General features: G+C 46.1%; 1 protein-coding gene across 8 annotated transcripts in view; it reads left to right on the top strand.

Moving 5' to 3' along the window:
• Tbc1d14 (TBC1 domain family, member 14) overlaps positions 1-25219 on the top strand; it is a 95668-nt gene that overhangs the window by 21852 nt on the left and 48597 nt on the right. For 6 of the 8 annotated variants that reach the window (XR_376793.2, NM_001113362.1, NM_133910.3 and 3 more), the window contains one exon: positions 21123-21243. The exons of 1 other annotated variant lie outside the window; for it this stretch is intronic. Coding sequence is in view for 6 of the 7 variants with exons in the window: in NM_001113362.1 (NP_001106833.1) it covers positions 21123-21243 (121 nt within the window). In the remaining variant the exon portion in view is untranslated. Of the gene's footprint in view, positions 1-10798; positions 11248-21122; positions 21244-25219 lie in introns of those variants that run through there. One more of the 8 variants, XM_006503644.4, reaches the window with a different exon arrangement.

Below are 25219 nucleotides of genomic sequence, written 5' to 3'. Positions count from 1 at the left end.
AACTGGAATTACAGGTAGTAAACGGCCCGATGTGGGTTCTGGGAGCCAAACTTGGGTCCTCTGGTAGAACAGCAAGCACTCTTGACCACTGAGCCATGTCTCCAACCCCAATAGTATCCTCACGTGCTAAAGGGGCAACTCTTTGGGGCCGCTTATATATGGATACCAGTCTCAGTCATGATGCCTTTTGCCTGCAATTCAGTACTGTCAACTTGGGGATTGGAATTCCAGCATGTAAATTTGGAGGTGGAAAACACAAATATTCAGGCCTTAGCCTCAGGGGTGGAGTATTGTGTTTGAGGAAGGGGGTGGTGCTGAGGTTATCCTGATGTGGATATTTGGGCAGAGGAGGAAACAATGCTGGGTCCTGCTGAGTGACTGACTGGAAGCCAGCTTGTCTGTGTTCCTGGTAACTTCCTCAGCCTCAGCTTTGTTTCCCCTGAACAGGCACTCGGGTGAGGCAGTGTTGTCATTTTCCTTATTACAATGAAGTAAGTAAGAAGTAGAAGTTGAGATGTGGTCACAGTGGTGAGTTTTGATTTTGTGCTGGGCAACATAGGCCCCTTGTAGGTGATGGACGCGGAAGGGAGGGAGTCGGAAGGAGTTCGTGGCAATTTTGAGGTTGGTTTTCTCTATGAACTTGTTCCACTCGACTGGTGAGTTAAGCTGTGCTTGGAGATGCTAGCAGGGAAGGTTGAGGACACACACACACACACACACACACACCCTTACACCCTTAAATGTTGGGGATGAGGAAGGCAGGATGCCATCTCATGTTCCATGTTCTAAGAGGTACTACTTGGCCTTGATAAAAGAGTCCCATGGTTTAAGAAGATTCCATTTATGAGTAGTACCTGTCTTTCAGGGGGAGGTTGGCTTGGGCTGGAGGATGGTACATGAATCCTGTGGAAGGTGAGGACTCTGAATAGCCCCGAATATAGGCCATGCAGATGCCCCTTTTCAAGGGCCCACTAGTGACTGAAGTGCTCAGGAGGTATATGGGCCATGGTTGCTCCGTGCAGAGTGCACGGTGTTTGGTGGGCATGACCAAGCACTGTTTCTAGAGAGGTCCAGGTTACTATGGCAAGAGAGGAAGTGAATGCTAAGAGGAAATGCTCTGGAGGAACACGGACCATCATCACGTGGGCACGAGATGCTACTTCCTCTTTTCTCTCCAGGGACCCCACCCTAACTCACAGCTGGTTGTCTACATTTGATGTTCCCTTCACATTCCCTGCTAGGTAAGAGCCTATACAGCGACCCCTCCCTAAGGCAAGCCTGCAGAGAAGAGGACTTACTCAGTGACACAGTTTCTGTGCTTCCCTTGAGAGGCCCCATCCCAGAGTCATGTATGTAAATGCGTAGCCCAGACAACTTGTTCTTTCCAGCTTTGGAGGTCATCTGTATGCCCCAAGAAGTTCATATCCTCAGTAGACCAGCTCCTGGAGGGTGCTGGGGAAGTGCGTGTCATCTCAAGCTCCTCTGTGCCAGGGCTTCCGCTGTCCTGGTGGGTTGTGTTTAGTTCCTTGGGTATTCCCTGTGGCAGCACTCAGCAGGTTATCTGTTCTGGTTGGAACCCTTCGCAGACAGCATGGGGCCTACCAGAGGGACTGAAACCTTGGCTGAGTGACTAGGATGGCTGCTCTCCTGAGCTTCTGTGGACTTGCCTGGAGTAAGGGCTGAAGAGACAGTGAAGCCCTCCAGGTGGCTGATGGCAGACTCTTCTTTAGTAGCAGAAGCTGTCTGGCCATGCCATCCCTTCTTGTGATATATGGAGAAATTGCTTTGTAGACTTGGTTTTCCTGTGTGCTAAGTAGAGATGGCACAGCTAGTTTCAGAGTCACTCTTCCCTAAGAGCTTTCCCGAATCACATCTCAGCTGATAACCCCTGTCTTTCTGCAGGTCTGGACACCTCCTCCTGCAATGGCTTCCTCCTATCTCTTACTGCTGTGCATACTTTAGCAAGAAAGCCTCTGGGATCAGAGGGCTCCCTGTACGGTGTTTTGCAAGTCCTCATCTGTGTGTTGTTGCTATGGCATGGTTGTTGAGCAGTGTCGACTGGCTGGGTCCCCTCTACTAGACTGAGAAACCATTTTTTGTTCATTCTGTGCTTGCAGTAGAGAAGAACTCAGTGTTTGCCAACAAAAGTCTGGATTCAGACATCATATATTTCCACAGAGAATGTTCACCTGAGGACCCAGCTCTAGAGTGAGCAGGACCTGCTTGACCCCACATTGATCTCGTTTGCCTTGTAGTCTGAGTGCATCTGCAGAGTGGTGATTCACTTGCTGCCAGACTGTAGGTGCAGTGGAGAGAGAAAGCAGGGTGTCAGGGAGGATGGGGATGAGAAAGCTGAAAGACTGTGTTTAGATAGGGTATTGGGGCTTGCTGAGCAGGGGGCATACTAGTAAAGATTGGAGTTTGGGTAAGGGAGAGTGCTCTCCAAGGATATCACTGCAGGAACAATGTTTCTAAGGCTGGTAGATGGTGCTCGCCTTATTTATTTCATATCTGTCTTGCAGTTGCTCAGGCCCTGCGTCAGAGCCTTACTAAGCAGCTCACCAGCTCCTGACCCGAGGCCCTCATGGCAGTTTGTGCTCACTTTGGCTGTCTGGAGTCTGCTTTGCAGTCTGGCCCTGTGCTGCCCAGTGTGTTAGTCATTAATTAAAGCCAATTAAAATAACCTAAGATGGAAAATTGAGATCCTCAGCCTTACTAGCCACATTCAGGCACTCAGTAGCCACGTGGGAGTCAGCCACTACTGTAATGAGTAGCTCAGATGGGTACATTTCCATTGTGGTGGGAAGTTCTGTTGCCAGCCTAGTTTAGAGGACAGCCTGTGACTTTATTTTTAAATTTGTCCCTTTGATGTATAAAAGTAACACAGAGTGACTGTCTAACCGGCACATCATAATAAAGGGGGTAAAATAATGAAGCTGAGAGAAACCTGCAGAGGGTACCATGCACAAGGCAGGGGCATGCTGACATTACTCTTGACCACTGAGCCATCTCTAACCCCTAAATATACTTTTTTTTTTAAGATTTATTTTTTTTCTGTATAAGGAGCTGTTTTCAGACACACCAAAAGAGGGCATCAGATCCCATTACAGATGGTTGTGAGCCACCATGTGGTTGCTGGGATTTGAACTCCGGACCTTTGGAAAGCAGTCAGTGCTCTTAACCACTGAGCCATCTCTCTAGCCCCCTAAGTATACTATTTAAACAAGCATCTCTTCTTTACAAATATGCAGGAACGCTTTGGGAATTATTATTCTTTCATACCTACTATAATTTTTCTTTATTTCCTTACAGACTTTTTATGAGTTTTAAATGTTAAAATGAAATAGACTGGTGCTGCTGGGATCTGCCTCAGAGGCAGAACACATGCTTGGCATACCTGGGGCCTTGGCTCTGGTCAGCACCGTAAAAATAAAACAATAGTATCAGTAACAAAAACTCAGAGGCTCTTTCCATGGCTTGCTGTCCTACATTTTAACTTCGAGAAAACCGTTTCTTACATAATTAAAAGTTGTTCATATATTTATTCATTAGTATGCTAATATATAATGATAATGTATAGTAACTAATGTATAGTAATAATATCTTTGTGGTCTTCCTCCCTATGAATCATTTACTTTCCTATCAATGAGGAAATGGGTTTTATTTCCGCAGTGTGTACTACAGACTGCTTGGTCCACATTTTAGATAATGTAATAGGGGATTGGTTCCCAGAACTGCTGCTTCATGAACATTGTCCTTGACCATTGGTCAGTTCTGACTGCCCTCCGCAAACCCCTTCACTGAGGGCACAGTGCTATATGTTAGGAGCCTTTTTTCTTGGAGGACGCTTCTAAGCAGTGAACACCCAGACTCTATTTTATGAATAATGTACATCTAGAAATGGCCGGAGGCTATTGGAGTTTGCCATTTCTTTGGCCTCTGATTAGTATAAAATGTTTTGGAGAGGGCTTCTCTCTTTAGCCTTTGTTTTTCCTGATAGACTGTGGCTCCGGTGCTCTGCCTCATACTTCCTGCTTCTGCCTGAGATGCTCCCTCCCCTCTGCTTCTTGACTCTGCCCAGTTGCAGCACACTTAAGGAATAGCACAACAGACACCCTTCTCTGAAGCTTCTCCAGCCCAGGGGCAGCTCCTACCAGAGCACAGTACACAGTACCCATCTCCTACAGGTCGCTGTAGACGGAATTGTCACTCTGTCATTCTGCCTTGTCTCCTTACAGGCACCCTGTAGTAGTCTATTATTGTCACCCAGTCCTGTCTTCTGCAGGTCTCCTGTAGTCTAGTATTGCTATGTGGCCTTGCTCTCTCTGTGAGCCCCCCCAGGACTGGGCCTGAGTCTCAGTCATGCCTGATCTCAGCTCCTCCCAGCTGTGGTTCCTCAGTCTCTGAACATCAACAGCGTAGAGTGGCTTGGTTCTCTTCAGCCACACCAATACACTCATGTTTCTGGAGCCAGTGTAAGCGATACTCTATGGCTTGGTGTTTGCTTTATGAGAGAAAACAAGGGATCTGTTGGCTTATGGGGAAAGTGGCCCAGATTTGTTGGGGTACAGGGGAATGGCACATTGTGTTTTAAAAGCCCATTGCGTTAGGAGTTACTTCCAGCTTGGATCAGTGAGCTAGAAGAATCTGAAGATACTAGATAGCACACGTACTGCAGGGCAGGGCTTGCTGTTTGACTTTACTGTAGTGAGTAGAAATGAGGCACAGATTTAAAGCAAAGTCTAAAGATAACTTCTCTCCAGCAGTTTCCATAAACACAAAGCTATCTTAAATACATACAGAGTAAAACATCAATTAAAGAAGTAGGAAGTGTTTATTGGTTAAAGAGCAAAGTTCTTAGCACAATAAAAGTGTCAGGGACACATTAACAAAATGTTCAGCAGGAGATACTCGATGACCAAACAGGTATCTGGTATGTGGAGGCCCCAGATTTAGCCTTTAGCACTGAAAAATAATAATAATTATGAAAACATCACTTACTGAGAGAAAGCATTCCAAGTTCCACTCTTAGAGGTTATTCTTACCTGGATTACAGTGAGGCACATGCATCAGAAGCTGTAAGCACTCTGCGGGCAAATCTGGATTGTAGTGCAAACAAGACCAGCTCTCAAGTGAAGGCTGTGCTCAGAGAGCTCTTCTCGCTGCTGGGTGCCACAGGCAGGCGGCTTCCACATGGTCCTCTTTGGGGAAAGCCATCCATTATGGTATAAATAATAAGCCTCCCGTGGTAAGCCGCTTGGAGCAGGGGACCTAGACTTGGAGGCCTCAGTAATCACTTCCAGTATTTGGCACATGTGTAGGATATAAGTTGATTCAATATGCATATGTTGAATGAAAAAATAACTCATCAATACGTTCCCTGTTAAACGAGATGAGATGCTTGGCCTTATGTAATTAATCAATTATTGTCTGGTTAATAAGCACATTGACAAATACAGTCCTGGGAACTGAGTGGTGACATCATTATAATATAATATAAGGAAGGCTATGGGGCTCATTTCTGCCTGGAGTCAGGCAGGCTAGGCAGCTGGGTTTGAGCCCCATCTGTTGGAGTCCATATCCTAGGAGTACACTTTCTGCCCCCTTCAGTCAGACCTTCCTTCTTTCTAGGGCTAAAGGAGCACAGGCTTCTCAGGGCTCTCCTGAGATGGCTGCAGTTCCAAGGTTACTCTGAGTACTGTGTGGACAGACTCGGGACTATTGCCAATTTCCCCCCTCTTTTTCTTAGTATTCAGTTGGAGATTAGGAATAGATTGCATATTTCTAGTCAAGCACATTTTATATTTACGTAGTCACTCTCATGCTGCTTTCATTTTTTAGATTTAGTTTGATAATTTTTAATTATGTGTAGGTGTGCCTATCTGCATGTGAATATATGTGTACCTGAGTTCAGGTGCCTATGGTGGTCACAGGCCATTTAATCCTGGGAGTGGAATTACAGAAAGTCAGGAGCTGCGTGCGTTATGTGGATGCTGGGGACTGAACTTGGGTCCTTTGGGAGAGCACAAGTGTTCTTAATGGCTGATCCATTTCTCTAGCCCCCTTTGCTCTGCTTGCTTTTGCTCTTCATAAACATCGAAGTTGATATTAGAAGAGAATGGAATCCCTGTTTAATTTTCCCTTTCTGTGTTAGGGAGCATTTAGAAGACTTGGGAGGTTGTGGATAGGGAAAATACGGGTCTTGTGGACTCTGGAGACTTGCAGAGGAGTCATTTCAGAGTTAGATTAATGAGTTACCCAGTAGGTTTCATGCCCGGCCTTGGGGTACAGAGACCAAGTAGGAGGGCTCTCACCATGCAGTAGGAGGTAGGCCAGTTAGAAACTAGAGTCCTGGGCCTGTAAGGTGTCTTAGCAGGCTAAGGCGCTTGCCTCCTACCAAGCCTGGCGACCAGCATCCACATACGGTTCCTTTGATCTCCACATGCAATTGAAAACAACAAAAAAAAATTTTCCTTTAAAAAGGAAAGAAGGAGAAAGAAAGAAACTAGGCCCCACGTTGCCAGCTCTTTGTGTAAAAGACTGGTGGAAGTGGTTTGGGAGCCTTGCAGGGGCTGTGTGGGGAGGGACTTCCAGCGGAGCCACAGAGGAGGGAGCAGAGCTGAGTTCACTTTGCTGAAGTTGAGTGTGCTGCAGAGCACACAGATCTTAGGCATTGAGTAAGCACATTCATACCAGTGCTGCTATAGCAGCCTGCAGAAGCCTCTTTGGGCCACTTCCCCCACAGTATCTGTCCTGAGAGGGGACCACTGTTGAGATAAATGGAGTAACCTGGTGTGCACACCTGGGTTTGGGCTCCTTGGCTCACACTCTGCATGTGCTCCTGTGGATGGTACTTTGCTGAGTTTCAGCACTCAAGGGTGATGCCGACCATAATACTTTGGTGCCTGTGCTTTGAGGCACACATATCTAGGCAGAATCCCAGAGGCTGCGTTGTCCATGCCAGGCCTCTTCTCAGCATGGCTATAGCACTTCGCACTTCACTGGCTCTATTGGGAGTCAGTTTGGTCAGTAGCCTCTCTAGACATGGGTATTGCTAATTTTGTTTTCATTGTTCATCCTGGTGACAGGATGGGGCTGTGCTGGTTTTAATTTGCTTTTTTTTTTTTTTTTTTTTTTTTTAGTTTTTTGAGACAGGGTTTCTCAGTATAGCTCTGGCTGTCCTGGAACTCACTCTGTACACCAGGCTGGCCTGGAACTTAGAAATCCACCTGTCTCTGCCTCCAGAGTGCTGGGATTAAAGGCATGCGACGCCGCACCTGGCTTAATTTGCATTTTTATTTTAACAATAGGCTGCATCTTTTTCTATTGTACTTGACACTTGGAATTTCTTTTGTGGTGGTTTTCATTTGTTGTTTTTTACTGTTTTTCCTGGGAAGCTGGGAGGAACTTAGGCCTTATACATGCTAAGCATGTGTTCCATCTCTGGGCTGTATACTCATAACAATTGATTTGTATATTCAGGATAGCATCCCTTGTCAGATACATGTGCCACAAATACCTTGGCTTCACCATGGCTTACTTTATTTTTTTATATACTGCTTATCATGTTGCCCAGATTGGTCTTAAATTACTGAATTCAATTGTTTTTCCTACGTGATTGGAAGTACAGATATACACTCCCACACTTGGCTTATAGCCTACATTTTAATTTTCCTGATGCTTGTTATGTTTTGTTTGTGAACAAAGGTATTTTAGGCTGTAATCAATTCTACCTTACCCGTCTTCCTTTTATGGCATGTGATTTCTTGTTACCTGTGTAGGATTGTTGCTGACTTCTGGAAGTTTTGTTGTTTTGCCATTACCAGTAGATCTTCACATGCAGTATGCAGATTTTCTTTCTCCCTGAACCTTTGAGGGAACCCAGTTGACTGTGTCCCGCCCTTACTTTCTCCTTCACTAACGCCATGGTATTCTTCAGTCAGCCATGTGAGAGACCGGATAACTGCCTGTGCTCTCCTGCTTGTTCTTCTGTGACATTACCTTGGCAGCTTTGCTCCTTTGCATTTCCATAGCAATTTTACAGTTTGGCAGTTTCCTTTTTGTAACAGTTCCCTAGGGTTTTTTTAATTGGGGATTTTATTGCTATAGATCAATGAAGATTACTTATCCTTGAATGTTAGTTTCTCAATTAGTTTAGGGGTTTTTGTTTGTTTCTTTCTTTATGCTTTTTTTTTTTAATGTAAAGGTTTTGTGTTTCTTCCATTAAATTTATTAAAAAAAAATGGCTGGTGCAATGATTAGGAGATACAGGCACCTGCAGCCAAGCCTGCCAATCTAAGTTCCATCCTCAGGACCCACATGGTGGGAGAAGATACCTGAGTTCCACAGGTTATTCTCTGACCTTCACGTGTGCGCTGTGCCACATGCTCCCCCTAGTAAATACATAAATACATAAATAATAAGTAATTTTAAAAAATTCAAAATTATTCCAAGATATTTTTGATAGTTTTATAATATAATATATAGTTGTGACTCTGAGTAGTGTTAATTTTTATGTATACAATTTGAGTCCTGTGGTTTTGCTAAGCTCAGTTACTCTAATAGCTTATGTGTAAACCCTTTTGGATTGTCTCTATAGCATGACTCTCTCTGTTACCTCTCTTCTTACCTTGTTGCTGCTCCTTCCCTCCCTCTACAGTGCGGTACATTGAGGTGCTGCTGGCAAAGTCCCTGGCATCCTGACCCCTGAGATGTGGTCAGCATTGCTGTAGCTCTGATCAGAAGTATGGCTTTCTGATAGGGATCTTTTCTCACACCAGGGCGTTCCTTTTTATTCCTAGTTTTAAGGTATTTAAAAAGGCATGCTTGGGCTGGTGAGATGGCTCAGCAGGTAAGAGCACCCGACTGCTCTTCCGAAGGTCCGGAGTTCAAATCCCAGCAACCACATGGTGGCTCACAACCATCTGTAACGAGATCTGACTCCCTCTTCTGGAGTGTCTGAAGACAGCTACAGTGTACTTACATATAATAAATAATAAATAAATCTTAAAAAAAAAAAGACATGCTTGTCTTGCACTTTATTGAATGGCTTTTCTTTACCCACTGCTGGCTATGTTTTCTCCTTTAGCTTACTATAGTGTGTGTGTGTGTGTGTGTGTGAATGCCCTTGCATTTTTCTAATGATTTCATATTCTTTCTGTACTCTCAGATGGTTTCTATGATTTTCTCTGGGGCTGATTGGATGGCTCAGCTCTTGGGTGGTTGCTACAAATCACGACAGCCTGAGTTCAGTCCCAGAGACCCCTAAAGGTGATAAGAGACCTATTTCTGTAGGTCTGATGCCCAAGGCACGCTGTAGTACATACACCTCCTTTACACACAACATTTAAAGAATGTAATAAAAAGGGACTCTTGGTTGGCAGTTGGAGCTATAGATATGTTAAAACTTACTGACCTACATATGCCCCGAAAGTCAGCTTTGCTCTCTCTGAGTGCCATAGTAAAATACTCCAGTGCAGCACAGGGGACTTTAAACATTTGTTCATACTCCACATATACCCTGGCCCCTTCTCCCTCACTCCAGAGCGAGCCCTGGGCATCTTGTAGGCTCGGCAGGGGTTCTGTCGCTGAGGTACTTTTCTTAGTAAGTGATGCCAGTTGCATGGATTTGTTGAGTGGCCTAATACATTCTTGGGATGAGCCTTGGAACGGAGAAGGACTAAGACTTGTTCTTTAAGCATCTGTATTTCTTCATTCCATGTTTGGAAGACTGCCAGTGAGGCCATCTGAACCTGGTTATTTTCTTTGTGAGTTTTTAAATGATGGAGTCAACATTTTTTATTGTCCTATACCATATAAACTCACCTTCCCCCTTCCTTTCTACAACGTATCAAGTGACATTGCAATCCTTGGAGTCACCACCTCCTTGTCCCAGACAAGGTCACTGGCTGTTGCAGATGTTTCTGGTGCAGCTACAGACAGTGTTTCTCTGTGAAGTGTTGATAGAGCTGACAACTGCCTGTGGAGGGGCTTTTACAGGACTGACAGTTGGCAGCCCCCAGAAGAAGCAACCTCTGGTAACTGCTGGTGGGTTTAGAGTTTAGGTGCTTGTTGAACTTGAGGTTGTTAGAACTTTTTTGTTTTTGAGTCAGGGTCTGTCTCACTGTGTATCTTGGAACTCTGTATAGTTCAGGCTGATGTCATACGCTTGGCCCTCCTGTCTCAGCTTCTGAAGTGTTGAGTTTATGAATCATCATATGTAGGGTGTTTCGCTTTTTTAAGACAGGTCTCAGTAGCCCAGACTGTTAGATTTCTATGCTGCCAAGGAGGACCTTGAACTCCTGCACCTGTGGAGGCAAGAAGACGTCAGGTTTCCGGGAGCTGGAGTTGAGAAACCAAAGTCAAGTCCTGTAGAGAAGCAGGAAGTGCTTTTTACCACTGACTCATTCCTAGCTTCTGGTCTGTTTTGTTTGTTTTGTTTGAGACAGGGTTTCTTTGTGTAGCCTTGGCTATTCTAGAATTCACTCTGTAGACCAGGCTGACCTTGAACTCACAGGAAGATCCACCTGCCTCTGCCTTCGAAGTGCTGAAATTAAAGGTGTGTATCACCATTGCCTGGCTTCTGATTTATTTTCTTTCTTTTCTTTTCTTTTCTTTTCTTTTCTTTTCTTTTCTTTTCTTTTCTTTTCTTTCTTTCTTTCTTTCTTTCTTTCTTTCTTCTGATTTATTTTCTTCCTTCCTTCCTTCAGTTGTGAATGAGAGGGAATTTCTCCAGTGTTGGTTGTCAAAGGGCTGTTTGGACATGACACACACCTTGACACACTTGTATACCTAACACTTACTTTCTTCTCCTTCCAGCTTAGTGTGGTCACAGGTATTGCTTGGATGGCAGTTTGTTTTGTGCTGTAGTACTTCTAAGTGTGAAGTGACAGTGGGCCTATGATCAGAAACTTGTCTGTCCCATCTGATTTGACTTGTGCTAGAACTGTGCCCTGGCCTGGGGACCTAAGCACTCAGGCTTTGCTGTTCAGCTTTGCCTGCCTCTCTGCCTCCACCCTTCCTGTGACATGTGAGTTGTCCCACCCCTGCCCTTCCAGCTGATCTACTCCATCCTGCAAGCCTTCGTCTTTCAGAACAAGTAGAAGGAGGACACTGGTGTGGCCCTGACACTGTGGCTTGCCAGGTATGAGGCACCAGGAGATTCAGAGCATCTGTGGCTGGTCCCTGAGGACTGTGTGGTCACAGTAGAATCATGGCTGCTTCCCCTTTGCTTCTGCTCATGGACAGGTGAGTGGCTGTTAAGCCTCTCTAACTGTGTAACTGGGGACAGCCAGAGCCGGGGCTTTCTCATTGTGGTGGAGGATTTGATATGAGGTAACTTGATGCCCTTGATATGGTAGGGAAGTTTCCTTGGGTGGCCCTGTTTAAAATGGACACACTCACTTGTGTTTAGGGAGGATGTTGGGGATGTACTCTTTGGGGCATGTTAGTGCAGACATGCCTAGAACTCTACTAGTGTTATTACTTGGACTCTGTGCAAGCGTGGGGTTGCTGAGGAAAACGTGTCTCTGTGTAGCAGCCCTGTAACTAACTGTTCCTTGCTTTCTCAAAGCCAGGCTAGAGATGACTAGCTGTAAATGTGCATAAATGTCAGACTTGTGGGAGGAAGTACAGTATGATGGGCAGGAGAGGACCAGCCATGTTCTTTCTGTCTCTCTAGGTTCTTCTGGGCCTCTTCTTGTTTATTTGGTGGCTGGATGCTGGGAGGGGACTGTAAAATGTGTGACAAGTACCTGGTCAGCTCCAGGCTGCCAGAGAGTAACAGGTAGCTGTGCCTGGAAATGGGCCAGTGGCTCTCCTGGAGATGAGTGCTGCAGTTCAGCTTTGGATTCTGATGTTGTGAGCCAAAGGAGGGAAGGGATAAGGAATGATGGCCGAGTCCAGTCGCAAGTGCATGCCTCTCACATACGCAGTACCCAAGGGTGGGGCCTTTACGGAGCTTCTCTTCCTTGACACCTCAGCAGAGTTTTAGAAATCCCTCAGGAGTGCCTGGCTGGTTGAACCTGCTCCACCAGGCCAGGGGCTGTCATCCACCCACTCAGCCAACCTCCTCCTTGACTGATCCTAGTTCCCTGTGGCTGATGTCTCCTGGACTGCTCTAGAGCCTGCTTTCCTCTATGGTAGTGTACAGTAACAGTTTTTCTGGAACCCTTAAAAAAATCCCTTGGTCAAGATTTTTACTTTTCTATTTTTAAGACAGTTTTTTTTTTAAAGATTTATTTATTATTATATCTAAGTACACTGTAGCTGTCTTCAGACACTCCAGAAGAGGGCATCAGATCTCATTACAGGTGGTTGTGAGCCACCATGTGGTTGGTAGGATTTGAATTCAGGACCTTCGGAAGAGCAGTCAGTGCTCTTAAGCGCTGAGCCATCTCTCTAGCCCCATCTAAGACTATCTTATGTAGCCCAGGCTGGCCCCAAACTTCCCATGTCGTCAGGCATGACTTAAACTTCTGGTCCCTCCATTTCTACCTTCTGAGTGCTGGAATTGCACTGGTTAATGCTGTGTTGGGAATGGAGCCTGAACCGTGTCCTCAGTACCTTGAAAAGCATGTTCTATGTACCCAGGGCCTGGTTTGGGCTCTAGAGATGAAGCAGTAACTGGCAGAGGCAGCCTCGGGAGCTTTACACCCTGGTGAAGTACCAGGTTGACATTGTCCCTATGTTTTCTGTGACTGCCTTCTGAGGGCAGGGGCCAGGTGCAGCTGTGCATGCATCTTGTTGTCAGTGAGCACTTCATATTGTTTTTGAAGCCATCTTTTGTTTTCAGTCTATCCCAAAAGTTAATGAGAACAGGAATACTTATACAATACTTATAAGGCCAGAGGCATTTAACAACAGAGTATATGCACGTTGGTTCTCAGTGCTTGCTAGAGTCTCTCCGGCTGCTGACATGCTCCAGGTTTCACATGACAGAGTGCTGGGACTGAATGTGGGGCAACGCTAATGATTCTTAGTCTCCAGAAACATTCATTTACCCCTAATTTTGTGTTCATAATTAATTTTTTTTCTTAAAGGATCTCCTGTCTAAGTTATCGAAGCTTAGAGAGTCCCTAAAAATCTGGGTCAGATCCTCCCTAAAAACAGGTGATGGAAATGCTGGTGTTAGCTATGTGATAAATGTGGGGGCAGTGCTGGGTGCTACAGGCCAACACACCCTACAGGCTGCCATGGCTTTGGCTCCCTGTGCTGCCAGTGTGCTCACATAGGACGCTTCAAGAGAAGCCAGAAACCTCTCACTGTGTGTGTGTGTGTGTGTGTGTGTGTATTTCTCTCTATGTATGTATGTGTGTGTGTGTATGTGTGTGTGTGTGAGAGAGAGAGAGAGAGAGATTTCTAAAAAAACAACCAGAGAGAGAGAGAGAAAGAGATTTCTAAAAAAAACCAACCAACCAACCAATATTCAACCAGTAGTTCACATTGAAGAACACTAAAAAGAAAACGGAGCTGTTTCCACTGTGCAGCTGTCTTGAAGTAGATAGGTGCCTAGCTGCTTGAGTTAGTGTGACTGGCTTCTTACCAGGAAGACCATCTCTCTCCTTACCCATTTGATTCTATAAGCAGGGATAGAGGAGTGATAGTGAGAAAGCTGCATTATCACCATCCTTTCCTCTGTCTTTTCTTAGAAGTTGAAGGAACAGGAGACTGGTTCCCTGTGCTGCAAAGCTCTTCTGATAGGAGTCAGCCATTCTCCACATGCACTGAGAGAAAACCCAGCCCAGTGGGCCATGTCCAGTGAGCAGGTGCCATTTATTGCCTCACTTGACTTGGGGAGGTCTGACTGCCAGGTGGGTGGTCTTGGGAATTTACCCAACACCTTGGAATCTTACCATTCGTAACCAGAAGCCACAGGTGATGTTTACAGTAACTTCTGTTGGGCAGGAGATCCATGCTAGAGGACCATGCAGAGAAGGTCAGTATATATCTGGACAGCTGTTTCATTCGGGAAGTGTTTGGACAGATGGAAGTGAATCTCGCTGTGTGAGTCAGGTTTCCTTGTGATACCGTGATGGGCATCTCTATCCTCTTGAAGCTGTGCTCCTCTTTCTTATTCCTGTGCAAGGCTCTGGCTCCTGTTGTCTTTGAATACTGCCTCCTCGGCCATTATGGAGGAATCCAGGCTGGTGGTGGAGCAGTGCTCGGTGCATACCTGGGAGGAGAACCTGTGGTTTAGGTCCAATCTTGGAAAGTCAAGGGGTGAAGGCTCAGTTAACATGAGAATCTGAACATCGTGGGCTGGCCCTGTGGTTTGCCCACACTGTGAGGTTCCCAGGGCAGATACTGCCTCCTGTGCTATGCCCCTCCAGCAGCTGAGCAGAGTGTCTGATACACATCTGTTGAGATGTGCTGCTGTCCAGATAGCTGCTGTAGATGGCCTCCACGGGGCCTGCAGTCACCTGGCAGCTGCCTTCCCAGCACGACTTTGTATTGGTGGCTGGATCTGGGTAGGTTGTTATCTCTTGAGCATTCTGATTTTAGTGGCTCTAGGAGGTAGAACTAGAGGTTAATAGATGAATCTTACCTACACACAAATAAGACAAAAACAAAACAAAACACACTGAGTGGGGATGGAGAGGGAAAGAAATGAAAACTGATTGATAGCTTACCAGGTCTCATGACCGCTGTCTTCCCCTTCTTCCCCTGTGTGGATGACAAACAAGAGAAAGGGTAGAGCTCGGGTACAGGTCCAGCTCTGGCTAACCCTCAGACGTCCTTGACATTCTTGGATCTGCCCCACTGAAAGCCTTGCCCTTGGCCCCTGTCGCCTCTGTCTAGGCTTCGGTATGAAGGCTGGGGTCCTTCTCCCTGCTACTTCTGTTTTTAGGTTTGGACACGAGCTCAGCCTCCTGGAAGTACAACATGAAAGCTGCCGAGGTGTTCTCCATCGAGCCCCCTCTCCAGGCTGCTCACACTGCTCATTAGGCAGGGCAAAGGATTATGCCTGAGTGAATGATTTGAGCCAAAGCTTATACGTCAGCAGCTGAGCAAACTTGTTTAGTTCCTCTTTGGTCTGTGGTGCCAGTGGAGTGTCACTGAGTAATTTCATTTTGCCTTTAACTTCTCCCTTGTTTAAGGTCACATCTCATGGACTCATTTATACTAAATGGGGTATGGGGTGTGTGTGTGTGTGTGTGTGTGTGTGTGTAGAGATGCAGTGAGGGAGTGAAGCAGTGTGTGTGGAGGAGAGATGTAGTGAGGGAGTGAAGCATTGTGTGTGTGTGTGTGTGTATAGAGATGCAGTGAGGGAGTGATAACAGTGTGTGTGGGGGAGAGATGCAGTGAGGGTGTGATGCAGTGTGTGTGTATGTGTGTGTATGTGTGTAGAGATGCAGTAAGGAGTGAAGCAGTGTGTGTGTGTGTAGAGAGATGCAGTGAGGGAGTGAAGCTGTGGGGGTGGGGGTGGGTGTATGTGTGTAGCGATGCAGTGAGGGAGTGAAGCAGTGTGTGTGTGTGTGTGTGTGTGTAGAGATGCAGTGAGGGTATGATGTAGTGTGTGTGTGGGAGAGGTGCAGTGAGGGTGTGATGCAGTGGGGGGAGATGCAATATTAGGGAGTGATGCTGTGGGGGAGAGATGCTATGGGGAAGAGATGTTGGGTAGAGATGCAGAAGTGTTTTGTTTTCTAGTGACAGAAATACCTGGCTGTGTAGTAGCTGTTTCTTGTTTATAAACCTCAAAACAGGTGATACATTTGCATGGTTCACAATTCAAAAAGTACAGTGGAGTTTGTGGTGGAAAGTTGCATATCCTATCTAGTAACTTGTTTCAGAGGAGTGGTTGTTAGCAGGGAGTCCACCCCTGGACAAGTAGAGGCCGACACCTGATCAAATGTCTTACTTAATACTGTTAGGACTCTGGCTTTTGCTGTGACATCAGATAATTCTCAGTCTCTAAGAAAATGTTCATTGTCCTTCTTAAAGCTGTATAAATATGTCTCAAACTTTTGACTTTCACTTTTTATGACATTTAAAAAATAACACTGTGTTTCAGTTCACTGCAGTGCCTTCCGTTTTTCAGGTATTTAGCAGGAACAGTGGGTGGTAGCTCCATTGTTGTACAGGGCTGGGCCCAAATCCTTTGACTGTAGGTAAGGAGAGTTTCTGTCTTAGATTTGGTGCTATTCTCAACACCTGGTTCTTAGTCTCCCTTGCCTTTTTTGCTGGTGTCTGCGTTTATCTACTTCCTGCTATACAGAGAACCCTAGGTGGCCTTCAGAGTAAGGTGCCAGCATTGGAGGAGGCAGTGCGCACTGGCCTATACCTTCATGCTGGAATCCTAGTAGACCCCTGGTAAATGTGCCAGGAACTGTCTTGTTTCCAATTCTAATGACACCTTGTGTGTTTCACACATTGTACCTATGAACTTTTTCCTGGTTTCCCAGAAACTGACACACTGCTATTTTGAACATTACTTTGTGTTGAGTGACTGTATCTTTTCCTGCTTCATTAATGATGTACTGAGATGAAAATAATGACTTTCCCAGCCACTGGATAAAACAGTTACAGCTCAGCTTTGCCTGTCCATGGTTGTTTAGGTCTCTCTTCCTGCTGTTGGCATCCTACTTAGTCCTTGGTGTGGCTTCGTCACTGATAGTTGCTCCACTGCCACCCTAGTCTGTGTCTGAGAAGTTGCGACTGCTTCAGTGGGACTCTGGAGTTGCTTTGGTGCAGGCGGCTTCTGGGGCTGCTAGAGATGCTCTGACTGCTGCTTCTGAGACCACCTTCTTTGGGAACACCCTGTTCTCATGAACTAGCCCATTCTCTGCAGGTCTCTGTGTTTGGGGAGTGCTGACTACTGGTGGTGGGATTTGGCATGAGGATTCCCTGCTGTCCTGTGCCTGCTCCATGGAGAACCATGGAAGCACATTCTCTCCTGCAGGCCAAAAATATGGCTATACTGAGCTCTGGCCTCCAGCTCATTTAACATTCATGTCACCTATTTGCAAACACCTCTTTGCAAAACTCCCCAGCGGTCATGGGGAGCAGCCTGTGGAATAGGGATGGAGATGGAGCCAGGCCACATGCCCCCTAAAAACAGGGTCAAGTCACTGGCAAGATGGGAGAACAGCATTAGTGTGAGCCATTTCTGCCTTCTTCATATGGTGCTTGTTAGATGTGTTTGGGCCTCGGGTCCAGGGCTGGACAGTGCCTGAAGGATAGCTGAAGAAAGGGTCAGGACTTGTACATAGGTAGGCCAGGCCTCTTCTTGGGTCCTAGACAAGACGGCTACTGGAAAGAGGCCTTCCTTTACCTGGGGCTTTCTGTTTCTGAATACAATTGAGGCCCCAGGAACTATGGCAGGAGTGAGGCCTGAAGGCTGCTGAGTCCCAGCCTGCAGAGGCGCTTCTTCCCCAGACTGATGCCTTTAGAAAGCGGTTCCATGCCTCCTCTGTGGAAGGGGGATTTGAATGAGCATCTGGGAACTAAGGCTTACTCTAGGCAGAGGGGGACCACACTAATGTGTGTACATGAACACAGAGGACTTGTAATCTGGAGTCTGAAGTGCTCAGGGAGCCATGTAGGCAGTGTGGTGGAAGAGTATATGGACTGGAAGCAGGGCTACAGGTCCTTGACTGCCTGTTGGAGGCTAGCTTAGGCTGCTGCAGGGGCCTGTAGCTATCGGTCCCTAATCCTTCAAGGACAGTAGTTTTCCTCTTTGAGTCACAAATATATATTTTCATCAAGGAGCCATAATTTTCTAGGGATACAGAACAAAGGAGTCCAGCAGTTATGTGAACTGTTTTCTCTCAAGTACTTCTCTGTAGTGGACACTTCCCCTTTGCAAACTGTCCCCACCTTTCTGTTCTCCCCAAGAGCATAGTGCGTGCTCTTTTTCCCTGGCATCTCCAGTCCTCACCTTCTACATCTTTTGTGTGTGTATGCACACGTGCACGTGGAGGTCACACGTCATCCTCAGGAGCTCTCTCTCCACCTTGCTTCCTGAGTGTGCTCCATGCCTGCCATTTCATTTCACTTCTAGAGCTCTGACTGGGGTCCTCATGCCTGTATGGTGCACTGGCTGGTTTTGTGTATCAACCTGACACAAGCTGGAGCTATCACAGAGGAAGGAGCCTCCCTTGAGGAAATGCCTCCATGAGATCCAGCTGTAAGGCATTTTCTCAATTAGTGAGCAAGGGTGGGAGGGACCATTGTAGATGGTGCCATCCCTGGGCTGGTAGTCCTGGGTTCTATAAGAAAGCAAGCTGAGCAAGCCAGGGGTAGCAAGTCAGAAAGCAGCACCCCTCCATGGCCTCTGCATCAGCTCCTGCTTCCTGACCTGCTTGAGTTCCAGTCCTGACATCCTTTGGTGATGAACAGCAAATAAATAAACTGAATAAACCCTTTCCTCTTGAACTTGCTTCTTGGTCATGATGTTTTGTATTGGAGTAGAAACCCTGACTAAGACATAAGGCAAGCACTTCACTGACGAAGTACTCCCCTCAGCCCTGTGTTGCCCCTTCTTTCCTAGGTTCTTCTGCCCCTGCCTGAGGTCTTTGTTGATCTTGTGTATAAGCAGGGTTGCTGACCCCTTATCTTGAGCATGTAGGCTGTGTGTATATGTATGTTAGTCATGTTTCAGGCTCTGACAAAACACCTGAGGACAACAACATGGGGGAAGGACTTACTTTGCTTCAGAGTTTCAGAGGCTTTGCTTCCAGGTCCAGCCAGCTCCATTGCTTCTGGGCTGTTGTAAGGCAGGAAGCAGAGAGAATAGCAAGAAGGGTCAGGGCTTAGCTACACCTTTCAAGAACACACCCCCTTTGACCTATTATTAAACCTCACCCCACCTCCTAATGACTAGTCCATGAAGCTGTGAATTTAACAGTGGATTAACCCACTGATGAAATCAATCACCTTTCAGTCATGCCACCAGCTGGAGACCAGCCTTCCACACATGAGCCATATGGTGGACATGCAATACTAAACTCAGAGTTGTTAACTATGCTTTTTCATCCCCCTGCCCTTGCCTCCTTGCAGACACACATGGTGGCCATTCCAGTTGCCAACACACATGTTGAGCACCTACTGCCTGCTAGATAGACTCTGAGAGTATAGAAGTGACTTCCTGCCTTCCTGCTAGGGACAGAAAGCAGAGGAGAGGGAATCGAACCTGTGTTGAAGACAGCAGGAAGTGATGAGTACTATGGAAACAGTGCTAGGAGCCTTGGACAAGTGTGAGGGTCTACTGCGAGGCAGAGACTGGCTGCCTAAAGTCAGCCTAAAGCTTGAATAGAGCTGCTCCCAGTTCTCTGTCTCATGGGCAGTGTGGGCAGATGGTGACATAGCCTTGGAAAGGAGCTATTGAATACTAGGCAAGAATGGTACTATGTGTATGGGTTCTAAACAATGTTCTGAAGGTGCTGCCAGACCCTTGGCAGGAGGATTGCCCAAGGGATACAGGGTTCTGGCTTGTGTCTGCATGTTCCTTGTGGGCTTACAGTGCCTGGCTAGGCACTGGCTTTGGTCATGTGATACACACTAGACTGAAGAGCACTTGTGTGTTTAGAGCACTTGCGTGCAGTACCATTTTATATGTAGCTTGCCATGTAGGGTTTTCAAGGTGTTAACTATAAAGGTGCTTTCTGTGAGTCTGTCAAGTTTTGGTTTGTTTGTGAGCTTAAGATCTTAGGTTGACACTGACTAAGCGGCTTTGAATCTGGATACTCTTTAGTTTTGTCTGCACTTCCATTGTGCAGTCTCAGACAGCGTGCCTTCAAGTGCTTCTTTTCATCTCTGGTCCTGTTGTTGCAGTGACTAGCACTCCCAAGACATAAATGCAAGAGCTGGGCCCCATCCCTTTCTTTACATCCCATATGCTGCTTGCGCTGGTTGCTCAGTGAGGGCTCAGATTCTTTTCCTGAACAGGCAGTACTGTCCTCCTTGCTGCTGTTGCTGTGTGGTCTTCCCTTTCCTGTGGCTTGCTTCACCATCTCTGCCAGCTCCTCTTCAGGCATACACAGTCCTTCCAGTAACTCGGGTTCTAGGTATCCCATGTTCTTAGCATTCGTGGGTGCCTCGGGCTTTTCTTGGTTTAAATTGCATAAATCCTTCGGTGGTAAATGTGTTGAAACTCTAGAATGCCCAAAGTTCATTTGTTTGTGTTTACAAATATTTTGGGCTGTGAAACCATTTCTGAAATGGATTCTGTTACAGTCACAACAGAAACATGGGGAGAAAACAGTGAAAGCAATTCATTCTCATGGCCCTGCCCCCACTCACTTTCCCTCTTTTTTTGACAGAGTCTTGCTATAATGTAGCCCAAGCTGGCCTCAGACTCCTTAAAGCTCACGCTAGCCTTGAACTTGAATTAAAAGTAGTCTTCCTGCCTCAACATCCAAAATTCAGGAATTATAGGTGTATGGTACCATGGCTGGCTATTGTTCTTTTTTGAAGCCTTTGTTTTGATATGTTTTTAAACTTACTGGAAAGCTACAGGTATGTCTGCTTTGGGGGGCACCCTGGAAGCCATTTGCATTAATGCCTGCACCTGACTGTACCTGTACAGTGGAGCTGAGAACCGGATTTATCTGTACTGCCAGTTAGGACTTGGAGTTTCCGGAGCTTTGGTTTACATATTGCTGGTAGGAAAGACCTTGTGACCATCTCACGAATGATTTTCTCTGATCCTTGGAGGCTGTATAGATCATCTTGCAGATAATTTAAGCTAGAAGGTAGCTACTAAAGCAATTATGATCTGAAAGACTGCTGTCCTTGAAATGCCTGTTTGTAACTGAACTTGGGGATCACAAGTGGGGTCTCTGTCACTCATAGGAAACCGAGACTCAGACTACTTTCCTGGTCCACACTCACAGCTAGTGAGCGGCAGAGCCAGACATTCCACTCATTTTGGCTGACTTTTGCTGATTTACTTTATTATTGGATACATTGTTAAAATTCTAAATAGTGGAATTGGTACACACAGTAGTTGGCTACAGCAAACTTGTATCTAAGATCTGTGTGTGTACAAACCAAGTCTTAAGTGTTAATGTGTGCTCATTGCACAGAGTCCCTCTCAAAGCAAAGTTTGATTTGTTCTTGTTAGCCTGAGTGTCTCTGTAAACACCCAGAAATGGCCTAGCCCTTTTCTTTTCTTTCTATAGGAATTTGCTTGCTAGAAAACAAAATGCAAGGCTTGATAGACAGAGAGACTTGGGATGGAAGCTGTTTGGAAAAGTCCCACTCCGAGAGACTGCTCAGAAAGATTCAAAGAAGACCCAGAAGGTAAGGCATTGATGAGTGCAGCGTGTGCTCATCAGCCACACCGTACTCTCACGGAGGCTGGAAGGTGTAAAGCTCTCTGTGTTCCCTGGGTGCCTGGGATCATAGACCCGAGTCCGAACACAGTGTGTGCTGGGATCTAACTCTCTTCTCCTCTTTACAGATTGTAGCATGCATACAGGGAAGTTCAGCAGGGCTTTAGATATTTAAACTTGATGCGTTTTAGTCAGTCTTTCCAGTAACAGTTGCAGATGTGTTTATAATCTAGCTTTATTGTGCTTGATACTAAAGCAGGCTCCATACATCCTGGAGCTTAAATCCTTCATTTTGCTCTGGAACATGGATAGGCCATCATGCTCGAAGGTCCGCTGTCGGCCAAGTGCTGTGGCCTTGAACCTGTTGAACTGAAGGTCTGCAGTTGGCCGAGTAGTTGTCCTCAGCAGCAACCCCCTTAGATCTCTGTTCACGGGCAGTTAGCTATTCTCTGAGTCCTCTTGGGAACCAACTAAGTGGTAGTCCTCAGGTCTGAGAGAGGACATAGCCCACCTAAGGCTATGGAAAGTAGACAGGTCTTTGGAGCTGAGCCTGGGGATCAGAAGGGAGGCTGTGACCTGAGTGGTGTGCTCATGCCTCTCTCTGGCGGGAGGGCCTTCCTATGCTGAGCTCACCTGCAAATCCATGTTGGAGAAGAGGCACCTGTTGGGGCTGAGGTCGTGAGTGCCAAGAACAGGACTGATGACTGTTAGATGTAGGAATATAAGATGGCTATCCACACAGTGCATTTTCATGTCTTTCCAAATTAAATTTGTTAGACTATTGTTTGTCATTTCCCTGGGAAACTCACTAAGGTTATCAATGTTGGGGGGAAAATGTTTTTCAAGACAGGGTTTCTCTGTGTATCCTTGGCTGGCCTGGAATTCACTCTGTAGGCCTTTCCGACTCTGCCTCTCAAGTCCTGGGATTAAAGGTGGGCACCACCTCGTTTGTAAATTACATTTTGATTTTTTTAGTCATTATGGAGACTTATTAAGTGAGCATACGATTAAATATGAGTTTGTATGCAAAACTCAGTTGTAACTTTCCTAGGAGATAAAGTAGGGTAATTTCATCTGCAGTTAAGAAGGAGTGACAGTTATGTTAGTAGGCATCTGTGTGACTCTGGGGGTCACTTGCTTCATGTGTTACCTGCTCTGGAGCCTTACTGGGGAACTGTAGAGGCCAGCTGGCTGTGCAGGAACACGGTTCTGCTGAGAAGACCTTTGGCTTTAGCCATCAATAATGAAGAAAGTAACTGTACCCTATGCATGAGTCACACAGTCCTTCCTGGGACCGGTTTGTATATGCTTTGTGTCTCTGTCCCTCTCATATTTTAGGTCTGACTCCAACCTAGCAAAGCCAGAGAGGGAGAGAGTCAGGGTGACTACTTTGGGCACCACTGCCTTGAGCTGGCTTCTGTCACTCTTGCTGGCTCTGACTTTACAGAAGCCAGAGTTGGACCCTTGATTGTCCATATGTGTGATCTGAGACAGTGACAGTAACTGTATTTAGAGCTAAAACATAACCAAGGATTCTTGGAATTCCCCATTTTGCTTTCTGGAATTATTTTCGTTGGAGAAGCATCATCAAATGGTGCTTTAAGAACATAACTTTGGGCCAAGTGATGGTGTTGCACACCTTTAATTCCAGCACTTGAGAGGCAGAGGCAGGCTAATCTCTGAGCTAGAGGCTAGCCTGGTTTACAGAGCAAATTCCAGGATAGCCAGACTTGTCTTAAAGGGGTGGAGGGACTACCAAAAAAATGAAGGAAGGAAGGAAGGAAGGAAGGAAGGAAGGAAGGAAGGAAGGAAGGAAGGAGAGAGAGAGAGAGAAAGAAAGAAAGAAAGAAAGAAAGAAAGAAAGAAAGAAAGAAAGAAAGAGAGAAAGAAAGAAAGAGTCTAATTCCCTGACTGCAGTCTATGAGGACTCCACTCCACACAGTGGCGGAGAGAACTGACTCCTGCAGGTGTGTTTTGACCTCTGCCCACAGGCACATAGTGCACACTGTGCTGCATCAGGTGGTGTGCCAGGCACCAGGGCCGTGAGAGTGTGTGTCCTGATGTGGCTGCCAGCTTTGTGGTAGAGCAGTGGAACAGATGTGTACAGAGTCACTTGTATGACCTTGGGACAGTTGTCTCTTTTGGGTCTCCTCAGGTGTGGACTGGGCATTAGAATACAGTGTTGCTCTAACATAAGACATAATTATGTGGTGTATTTTGCCCGGAGTTGGTCAAGGGATGCTGTTGCAATTTCCAGCTAATAAATAGGCCTACGTTGTAATGGAAGTACTCTCTGTGCTTTGCCCAAGGCACCTGACCTCATTCAGTCTGAGTTACATTTCTTGGTTTTGCCTTAGAGACTTCAGTTTCTTTGAAAGTATGGGGGACAGGTGGAGAAGAGGGATGTTAAAATGTTACTTACCTTTTTCTTTTTCAAATTTCATAAAAACCTTGAAAATTGTCTTGCTTTCCATCAGCTTACATGATGACTTTGGAGACACTTTTTTAGGGGAATAAAAAATGACCCAGGATAAGAGAATAAAACCAAGGCCATGATTCTTGAAGTGAGATGAGGCCTGTCTTTGTTACCTGTATGTGAGAAGCGCAAGTCTGTAGGCTTTGTGCCTCCAGCACACTGAAGTAAACCTGCGTTTTGGGACCCAGAGCCATGTCCTAGTAACTACAGATTATCCCAAGGGTGATGGCTATTCAGTGAGAATGTTGGCTATTGGGAGGAAGTAGCCATCACTGTGGCCAGCTCCACACAGGGCCAGAAGTTCACCCAGCAGCATGCAAACTCTCTAGCCACTGAGCTACAGAGTAAGGTGCTGCCTACGGTTCTCCACCCACTGGGCTTGAGTGACAGGGCTGTGGCCACTCAGCAGGGTTGGTGATAGCATTTCAGAAGTGCAGTCCTGTCCCTTGTGAATAAGGTGAATAAAATGGGTGTCTTGTTCTGTGTGCGCTATTCGCTGTTTGTTAAGGAATTCACATAGTTCTCTGGGAGTGAGGTTGATCAGAAAGCTGATGCGCTGTTGGTTCTCACTGAAGCAGCTGCTGGTTACCGTAACCATAGGCTTACAGGTTTGTTGTTAGCTTTGTTTACCCAGGATCGTCTTGTATGGTTTTGCAGAATCAAGCCAGTTTTTAGATGTTAGAAAATGCCGGAAAGTGGTAAATCCAGGGCAGCTTAGAGTGACATTCATTCTTCTGAGCTCTGGTTTCTGAGAGGTCTGGGATACAAAAGATCACACATTACAGGAAGAGTGTATTTGGGTGCTCAACAGAGGTAGCTGAAAACCTACAGACACATTTTAAAACACTAAGAAATGAATACAGCCTTCATTTTCATCAGCACCCTGCTTCATTTCGTCAACTTTACTAAGTATGACTTCTAACCCAGGACCTACAGTTGGAAGGAGAGAAGGGACTCCTGCAAGTTGGCCTCTGACTTACTATTGTGTGCTATGGCATGGGCATGTACATGCACGTGTGCACAGGCAACGCATGCACACACGCACACGTATACACACAAACTCAGTTTCCCAGTTTTAGGTGGGTAGAGTAAGCATACGGTGCCTCTCCAGGCCCAGTGAGCACACTGCATGGACAGAGGCACAGAGCATCCACTCGCCAGTGAGCACACTGCATGGACAGAGGCACAGAGCATCCACTCGCCAGGGCTGGGGAGCACATGGTAGCAGGACTGTGCAAGAAGACTATAATTCAGAGTGCTGCTGAATAGAAACTGACATTTTTAGCCTGAACTCAGGCAGACCAAACCCAGAAAGAGAACACCAGATGGGGCTCTGTGCCTGGGAAAAAGAGTGGGTCCAGTACTTAGAGATAGGCAGAGACCCTCCTTTGTGTTATTTTCCCCTCTGTTCTTTAAAAAAAATATTATTTTATGTGTATTTATATGCATTTTATGTGTATTTATAAGC

The sequence above is a fragment of the Mus musculus genome, chromosome 5, assembly GCF_000001635.26.
Source record: "Mus musculus strain C57BL/6J chromosome 5, GRCm38.p6 C57BL/6J".
Classification (NCBI taxonomy): Eukaryota; Metazoa; Chordata; class Mammalia; order Rodentia; family Muridae; genus Mus; species Mus musculus.
This window is presented reverse-complemented; position numbering and strand designations above follow the sequence as displayed.